This window comes from Euprymna scolopes, chromosome 11, assembly GCF_053919585.1.
Source record: "Euprymna scolopes isolate OS-2025 chromosome 11, ASM5391958v1, whole genome shotgun sequence".
NCBI classification, from domain to species: domain Eukaryota; kingdom Metazoa; phylum Mollusca; class Cephalopoda; order Sepiida; family Sepiolidae; genus Euprymna; species Euprymna scolopes.
The window spans coordinates 93,233,508-93,243,975 of NC_136492.1; the positions used below are offsets into that span (position 1 = coordinate 93,233,508).

A 10,468-nucleotide genomic window follows, 5' to 3' on the forward strand; every position below is an offset into this window, starting at 1 on the left:
TGTGGATCTATATATAAAAAAAAACTTGTTAAACTTTGTGACATATTTCCATTCTATGGAGGTCAGGCGCAAACGAACACCCCATAATTTTATTATACCATATTTTTTTCAAAATGAAACATAATTATCAAAGTATACTTACGCAGATAGATATGAAAAGTCTTTATTAAAGTTTGTGCCTATTTCCATTCTATGGAGGCCAGGCGCGAACGAAGACCCCACAATTTTATTATACCATTCCTATTTAAGTTAAAACATACTTATCAAAGTACTTTTATTTACATCTATATCAAAAACACTTGTAAACGTTTTTTTTTTTAATTTCAAATCTTTTATTTCCATACTTTGTGGACCAGGCGCGTACGCAGACCCCACAATTTTAATGAATCATCATTATGCCAGATCAAACATACCAATTCCTGTGTCTCGATACATCTTCTATCATTATATGGGATCAGTTTTCTATAATAGTCAACCATAGCGCAACATCAACCACTTAATTATTATATAATTATTATATTAGATGGATTTTGCGCTACGAAACAGGTACTGTCAAGAATTGTAAATGTCAACTGAATTAAATGAATAAATTATAAGATAACGAACTTTGGAATATAGTCTTTTGTCATTTATTCACTACATTGCTCTGTAATCACATGGAGCTTCTTAAATAGAATATTATAAGAAAATATATTTCCACAGATATATATATATATATATTGGGAGAGAGAGAGAGAGAGAGAGAGAGAGAGAGAGAGAGAGAGAGAGAGAGAGAGAGAGAATTGCTGATGAGTTTTCTACATTATCGATGTACAAGATAAATATCTACGCCTTAATATCGAATCCATTAAATAAAAAAAGTTAAATTTTACATTTTTTTTCAAGTGACAGATAAAAACGTTCACATTTTAATGGTTTCTTAAAATTTCAGAAAAAAATGTCATTTTTATGCTTCAATTTAGAAATAAAACAGAAAAAGACGCTGTCGAGAAATGGAGATATTTTGACACGTAACTTTACTGACATTTAAACAAAATAATCAAAATACTATCTTCAAGGGAATCACTCTTCCGACGCTTTTCAATGTATTTTTATTTATAAAACACGAATGCCGGTTCGAAAATAGGTTGGCCAATCGTTGAAAAGAACCGATATTTTTTTTTCAGTTATTTAATTTGAAAGTTTTAGTTAGAAAAGAAAAAATATATAGTATAAAAAAGATCGTATTTATTTAGATATGAAGGCAATAACATGTTTTATACTTGTGAAGATTTGAAAAAAGGCTAGGTTTCAAATTTCAGTGAACTGATTGTCTATTCACGACGAAATAGAGACATCAATATATATATATATATATATATATATATATATATATGTGTGTGTGTGTGTGTATGTATATATATTATATATATAATATATATATATATATATATATATATATATATATATATCAAAACGAAACATCGTTAAATGCATTATCCACTCAGCAGCAGCCGTATAGCGTAATGGTGAGAAGCCTTGACCGTCATTTAGGCGGTCAGGTTTCGATCCTTTAAGGCAGTTGTCTGTCTAGTCGCACTAATGACCTGCGAAACAGTACTGTATGTGGATGACTATATATATATATATATATATATATATATATATACGTACACACACTCTATACACTATATATATATTGTTGTGGAGACGCCCACTAATTAACATAGGTGGGTGAGTGAGATATATAAAGGTATCAATCACCAATACCGCGGAGTTCGGCAACGACCGCCAAATAGGCAAGACGCCTATGTTGCCTCCAGTAACACGCCGTCTTCCGGAATATCTCCATCTGAAGACATGTAAATATGTATATAACTTCTCTTCCTAATATATTATTGTTATACCTTTACTTTCTGTGTTCTTGTTAATTATTTCTGCAGACACAACAGTGTCGACGGGAATTCTAAAAAAGACTTACGCAGGATAAAATCCACTATTAAACACAACAGTGGCCTCGAGAATTCAAAAAAGACTCACGCGGGAAAATCCACTACTAAACTCAACAGTACGAAGAATACTTACTCGAGAAAGATTGAAAAAAAAAAGCGTACTCGAAGAGAAAAAGTATCTACTGTTGAACACAACAGTAACATCGAGGACTTTGAAACAGATTTTCTCGGGAATTCACTGTTAGACACAGCAACAGTATTCGAAAATTAATTTACGCGAAAAGTTATCACTGTCGACCCCCCCCCCAAAAAAAAAACAAAAGAAAAACATACGAAAGTAACTACAAAATTGTCGAACGAGATATTCGAATACTGGATACTTGAAAGTAAAATACCAATAACCATTTCAAAGTGACTACGAAAGTCAAAGAAAAAAAAGGTGTTGTCGCTGAACACCGTGAACTAATTTATGCAAATTGTCTTGAAGGAGAAAAATGATATTTTTTTCAGCTATACCAAGAAAGGATTTAAAAAAAAAAAGAATTCTTGTACGTAATCAAAACTTAACGGATTAAGAGAAAAAAATAAAATACATTTTTTTATCCTTCAATAGAAAAGGGGAAAAGAAAGAGTCAATGCAAAAATCAATATATCGATAGAATTCGGTTGACACACACAAAAAAAGCGAACCTAAAAACGGTTGTTCGTAATTATTGTAAAAAAGTGAATTAGTAAAATAGACTGATTTTTCTAATCTTCTGACCCCCCAAGATGGAGGAATTTGCTAAAATAATGACACAGTTCATGCAGAATCAGCAGATCCTACAAAATGAACAGCAAGCGCTACACGCAGAAAGAGACGAAAGACAAAATGAACGACTCATAACATGCCTAGAAAGACAGGAAGAAAGGTTCGCGCAGATGCAACTTGAACAGAAAGAACTGTTAGAAAGATTAACAGCTAATTCCATACAAGAAAGTAATACAACCTTCTCCAACACAACAATTGTTAACAGCATAGATGTGTTCACATATGTACTGGAAGAGGATAAGACTTTTGATGCATACCAAGAGGTATGAAGATATTTTCGAAACAGACTGCGAAAACTGGCCAAATGGAAAGAAAGTAAGTTTATTACTTCGAAAGCTTGGTACCAGTGAACATTGCAAATTTGTTGATTTCATATTGCTAAGCAGAACGAATCAGTTAGATTTCGTTGAGACCGTAAAGCTTCTTAAGGAGTTATTCGGACCGAACATGTCTCTTTTCCACAAGAGATGGTCATGTATGAATTTTAAGAAAACTGATGAGCAGGACTACCTGACATACGCGTCAGTAGTAAACAAAAACCTGCCACAGCTTCAAATTATCGGAACTCACGGTGGACGATTTCAAATACTTAATCTTTGCACAGGGTCTAGTATCCACAAAAATGCAGAGAGCCGAAGACGCGTTCTCTCAAAATTAGAGACTGAACAAGGCCTGACATTGCAGAAATTAGTAGAAGATTGCCAAAGGGCAGTATCACTAAAAAAAGATTTCAGGGATATAGAGGAAGCAGGAGTGACGTACATTAGGAAGATTAAAAACCTTTCAGAAACTCAGGACAAAGAAATTTTGAGACTAGTCAAAATTGAAAAAAATACTCAAATTATAAATACTCAAATTATAATAACTACAGAAAACGAAATTACGATAATAGCCAATATAATAACTACAGAAAACGAAATTACGATAATAATCAAAGGAATTATAAAAAGACAGTATCAGGTAATAATTGCAGAAGATGTGATGAAAAACATTTGAAAAAGGATTGTCCTTATAAAAATATCAGGTGCTTCAATTGCGATAAAGTTAGACATAAGAGTGTTTGCTGCAGAACAAAAAATAGAGTACACCAAATGAGAACAAACGACAAAGGAAAACTAATTTACGAAAATATGTATCAGTAAATATTTTCGACAAACAAGTGAAATTTCAGCTTGACTCTGGATCGGATTTGTCGTTAATAAACGTCAACACTTGGAAACAGCTGGGTAAACAGACTCTTCAAAAGTCAAGTGACAGGAGACGAAATAAAATTCGAAGGAGAGGTCATCCTTCCCATTAATTTAAATGCCACGAAGAAATTGAAAATATTCGTAATTAAAGAAAGCGAGAACTTATTGGGAATTGACTGGATTGAAAAATTCAATGAACGCTTTTTGTAGAAAAATAACCAGTTGCACTCCAACATCAGAAAATATTAAAAGCGATCTAAAAAAGAAATTCCCAGAAATATTTACTACTGGACTGGGAAGATGCAATAAATTTAAGGCTTCGTTCGAGCTAAAAAAGGATGCAACACCGGTGTTTAAGAAAAAACGGAACGTACCGTTCGTCGGTTTATATAAAATAAATAGCGAGCTAGATAGACTTGGAAAACCAGGCATCTTATCGAAAATCGAAACTAGCGTCTGGGCAGCCCCTACATTGTACGTAAAAAAAAAAAAAATCGGAACAAATTCGAGTCTGTGCAGACTTTTCTATGGGTCTGTCAAGGCTTATACCGAAAATGGAGGAAACCCTTGAAGAGTCAGTAATTGCAGCTATACGTTCCAATTATGAGAGAAAAACATGGTGGCGAATATAATAAAAGAATTACCAGTCACGTTAACCGATATAAAAAGGGAGGCTGAAAATGACGATGTCATCACAGACATAAAGAAAAAAATAAGGGAAAATGATGGAAAAACGCAAAGCATATTTTCCGTACGCAATGATGTTTTATTATATAGTGAAAGAGTTGTTATCCCGAAAACCTTGCAGAAAAAGATCTTACGTGATTTTCATACAGGACACCAGGGTATAAATAGGATGAAGACACTTATGCGGCGTTACATGGATTTGGATATTGCACTAACAGTAAACAAGTGTAAAGTTTGTGCGTTAGCCGCAAATGCACCACCGATAGTCCATAAATCATGGAAAAAAATTGACCGTCCATGGTCAAGCATTCATATAGATTTTGCTGGACCGACCGAAGGACAATGCTACCTAATCGTAGTAGATAGTTTTTCCAGATGGTCTGAAGTAAAGCGTTTCAAGAACCCGACGACAAATAACACAAGTTTTCTGCATGAAATATTTGCACGTTTTGGTGTGCTAGACATTATAGTCACAGATAACGGAACACAATTTACATCAAGTGATTTCAAGGACTTTTGTGACACTTTTCACGTAAAACATATAACTACACCACCGTTCCACCCTAGATCAAATGGACTAGCGGAAAATTCGTAGACACGATAAAGAGTGCACTTAGAAAATTAATAGCGACCCCGACGGATAAAGCATCACAACAATTTCTGCAAATATACAGGATAACTAAGAACCCAAATACACCGTCGAAATTATCGCCAGCAGAATTAATGTTTGCTAGAAAAATAAAATCACTATTTGATAAATTAATACCAAAACAAGCAATCGCCCATCAAACTACGCATACATCACGTAAAAGGTTTAAACCTGGTGATCATGTATATTTTAAATGTATGAAAAATAATATTTCATATTGTGAGTTCGGTACGGTAAATAAACTTATCGGCGACTTGGTCTACATGATAAAAGGTCTAATAGGGATACACAAAAGACATCAAGATCAATTGAGAAAACGTCAGATAAAAGACAACGAACCTGACACACATGATGAAAAGGAAGATCCAATTGATATACTATACGAAGTGTCTGATATCGAACCACCACAAACCAATCCCGAACCGAGAAGATCGGGAAGGAAAAGAAAGTTTACAGAACCAACTATAATGAACCCCAAGAGAAAAAGATATTGAAATATACACGACTTCAAATCTTGGGAGGGGGTGTTGTGGAGACGCCCACTAATTAACATAGGTGGGTGGGTGAGATATATAAAGGTATCAATCACTAATACCGGGGGAGTTCTGCAACGACCGCCAAATAGGCAAGACGCCTATGTTGCCTCCAGTAAGACATGCAACATGCCACCTGCCGGAATATCTCCAACTGAAGTATATCTGAAGACATGTAAATATGTATATAATTTCTCTTCCTAATATATTATTGTTATACCTTTACTTTTTGTGTTCTTGTTAATTATTTGTGCAGACACAACACACACACATACACACACACATATATATATTTATTTATTTATTTATTTATTTATTTATTTCTACAGCCAGGCAACATCGCAGCTCACAAGAGCGATTTTCGCCCCCATTTCAGCTCATCAGTTATACAAATCCGAACTGGATTGTAAACCCGAGTCTCTTGCATACCAGGCGAGCACTCTACTTCATTCCATTGTCGCATCTATGCCGCGGTTTACTTAATCCGTGTGTATGACGTGTTTGCTCAGTTGGTAGAGTACTCGCCTACCATGCAAGACGCGCGGGTTTCAAATCCCGAGATGTGTGTAACTGATGGACTTCCGGTTTATTGGCTTTCTTAGCTCTTGTGAGCTGCGACGCTGTTTGGCTGTGGAAATAATTATATACTCTCTCACATTCTGAAGATTTATATATTCATATATGTGTGTACGTACATATATACAATATGAGAATAATGGAAATAATATTCCGACGAAATAGAGAGATAAAAAAGAACAAACCAAATTATGCGTTAATCAACGTTTCGTCTTTATTGCGAGGCGTCCTCTAGATAAATGAAATTAAGAAAACAAGACATCAGTACAAATATTTGAAAATATGCGTATACCTACACACACCAAATAATACAATAATTTGCAACACACTGAACAAATTAGGAATTCTAATCATACAAACTACATCAACACCCATAAAACAAACATTTAAAACGACAAAACATCTTGAAAACAAACCAATTTCCAATATAGGCATATAAACTGTTTTTTGCTAACATTGCCATCATATAGACGTTGGTGAAACCCAACGTGGATTAGAAAAAGAGGCACGATTAACATAAAATAGATATAAAACATAACAATTCTCTGAATGCATTATTCTCTCATTCTTTGCAGCATAATCATACTTTTGACTTCAAACAAGCAAAAATAGTTGAAATTATTTCAAATAGCATGGAGGTTACTATAATGCATTGCCATTGATAAGTAAATTCCTATTAAAAGAACATAATTCAATTTTAGACGTAGGTTTAATTCTATCACACTAAAAAACATCATCTATAATAATTAATACATATAATAAGTCAATAAATTACATAAGAATGCACTCATTTCATTTCATTTACACATCTATATTTGAATTGTAACGGACATATTAAAAAAAATGAATTGCATCAAATCTTTTTAAGTATATTCACAACTATATGGCGTTATAAAAATCTTACTCTCTTTCACAACGCTGCCCTCCCCTCTTTTTGAATTTTCAACGACTTTTTCCGTTTCTGAAATGGACCAAGGCCATACATTTCATTACATCCAATATATATTTTCAAATATTTGTACTGATGTTTTGTTTTCTTAATTTCTTTCATTCAGAGAAAATCTCGCAATAAAAACGAAACGTTCATGAACACAAGTTTTTTTTTATATCTCTCCTTTCTCTCTTTTTCTTTCTTTCCTTCTTTCTTTCTTTCTCTCTCTCTCTCTATATATATATATATAGAAAGAGAGAGAGAGAGAGAGAGAGAGAGAGAGAGAGAGAGAGAGAGAGGGTAGAACGATAAATTTTCGTCCGAAAAAACAACACTACCGATTTTTTTAAACACTTTTATTGAAAAAATCAATTTAGATAACTTGATTATGTAGTAGACCTGACATCGATTTAATGTAGTCTCCCTCAGCTTCAATCACCGCCTCCATACGGAGCAGAAACTGTGAGCATGCCTCCTATAGACGCACCGGTGGGAGCTCGGCGAATACTTGGCGGATGGTGGCGATCAGGCTTGCTTTGGTGTTGTGGGAGGTCATGTTGGTGATGTTCTCAACGTATGACCAAGCGAAATAGTTCAGCGGGTTTAGGTCAAGGGAGGAAGGGGGCCAGTGAGAGAAGCTCTCTTTCTGAAGCCAAGCCTTTGGACTTGTGGGCCGATGTCGAGTCTTGCTGCGGCACTCAGTGTCTGCCAGCTGCTACCTGATTGCACCAGGAGCTCACCATATTCTTCAGTACAATCAGGTACACTTTGGTATTACCTTTAAAGCCAACTTCGAAGATGTGAGGTGACATGATGTAATCCTCACCCTCATTTGAATCCACACCAAAAACCATAACCGTTGCTGAAAACTTCATTAAGCTGTGCCATCAAGCATTGAACCGTTCGGATTTGAATTTTGAGGGCGCTAGCAAAGAGCCTGTTGTCATAACTTAGATCGGTAGAGAGCATGAGTTCGTTGAACATTGTGTCACTTTCAGACATGATGAAAGGCTCCTATCATCTTGGGATTTGTATATAACTGGCCAACAACAACAACAAAAAAAAAGAAAAAAGAAAACCGGTTTTCATAAAACAAAAATGGAATCGTGTCGTCTTTTTTAGGGGGACAATTTTACCGTTTCTCCTTGTGTATATGCCATTTCTTTACACACACACACACACACACACACGCACACACACACACACACACACACACACATATATGGTTCTTATGTGGAAAGCAACTATTAATTAAGTCGCCTGGTTAAACCGAACAGTTGCTCGAAACATTACCATTTGCAGTCTCGCGATCATGTAAATTTGTTTATATTAAAAAATATATCTTGCTCTTGTTTTATTGAACACTCTTAATAACTCCTGATAAATTTAATTAGTTATCACTCTTAAATACATTTGACCTGGCCTGGTATATATATATATATATATATATATATATATATATATATGAAAAGCTCATCTTCGACTTACAGTATGCTGATGATGCTGCATTCCTTAGCCATACCCTCAGCGGACTTCAACGCAGTCTTGACGTAATCTCATACACCTACAACCGAGCTGGCTTTCTTATCAACACCAATTAGACGGAAATCCTGCCAAACGTGTCTCTAACTGATACCCCCATCTTCACCGTCAACGGAATCCCTCTAATGAATATCAGCAGCTTCACATACCTTGACTCCAATCTCTCATTCTCCTGCGATCTTAGCAATGAAGTTCAGCCCCGCCTTAATCTCGCCTCTTCTGCTTTTGGCCGCCTGAATAACCGAGAATTTACTAACTGCAATCTTAGGACCCATACAAGGGTTGCTGTGTACAACGCAGTCGTCATACCCACTCTCCTGTACGGTTCTGAGGCATGGGTTCGGTGTCGCCATAACATCAAGCTGCTGGAGTCATTTCACATTAGACGACTACAGCAAATTCTAGGCCTCACTTGGTGGCACAGTGGTGTTCCATTCAAAGCTCAACAGAGAACTGAAGTTACCGGTCTAGAGTCACTCCTTATCCGTCATCAGCTTCGATGGTTGGGCCACGTCATCAGTATGCCCTCAAACAGATTACCTCGAAGAGTTCTCTTCGACCAGCTCACTCACGGCCGACGAAACGTCGACTGCCCGAAGAAGCGCTACATAGACTGCATCAAGCTCACCATCAAGCGATACCCTTCAATCTTTTGGGGAATTTAGGAGCTGGCGGAGACACTTGGCGCTCCACATGTGATATATATATATATATATATATATATATATATATATATATTTATATATATATATATCCGAATATTTTGATAATTACACATCAGATTATCACTTGGTACCTATCCCCTCTCTGCTTTATGGTTATGTTCATGGTATGTGCTCGACTGAGCTTGATTACCAGGTTTTTTCTGTGAAACATTCATAGTAGGAATTCACAAAGCTACAACCTCAGAAAAGAACTTTTTTTTTATTTTCTCTCTCGCTCATTTTTCTTTCTCTCTCTTTCTCTCTGTATCAAAATCCAGTCGTAACTTTCATGAACAAAGTTTTTATCCTAGAACACATCGATAGAAACAATAAACCACGAGGCTGACTTCCAAATGACTACAACATAGTCGTGTCCAAGTCAAAGCAAAACCTTATTGTGTCATTTGATAACACTGGTCTGCCATTTTTTTGTTCTGAAAATGTTCCAAGATTTTTCAACTGATTTATGATCAATTTTGCATGCTGAATTCAAAACTTTATTTTATTTTTCTGGACCAGCTCTGTTTTCTTAGGCATAGTATGTTTCTTTTCCAACATATTTTCCTAAAATATACCAATCCAAGCGATTATGGGTGTTGCTTTAGAAAAACCGGGCCATGGGTAACCGTTAACAATTATTGTTTATTTTTCTTTACAGATATCGCAAAAAAAAGAAAAAAAAGAAATAGAAATTGTAAAAATCATGTAAATATATTAAGTTATATTTTCGCACATGTGATTCTTCTAGATTTTCAAATAAAAGTCACGGGTTTTGCGAAGAAAGCATGTCATATTTACTTTGAAGTCAAACAAGGGGGTCAGGATAAGCTATTCACCCCCCCACATCTACTGCAAAACATGTGTAAATAACTTACGAGATTGGGGAACATGAATATGAAGTATATGCGTTATCG

At 35.4% G+C, this 10,468-nt stretch overlaps 1 protein-coding gene across 1 annotated transcript; it reads left to right on the forward strand.

The window, feature by feature from the left end:
- Nucleotides 1-8,975: 8,975 nt before the first annotated feature.
- Nucleotides 8,976-9,515, forward strand: LOC145288180 (uncharacterized). Its single transcript, XM_080136233.1, has one exon. It carries the CDS (start codon nt 8,976-8,978, stop codon nt 9,513-9,515), a length of 540 nt encoding a protein of 179 aa, XP_079992359.1.
- Nucleotides 9,516-10,468: the final 953 nt, after the last annotated feature.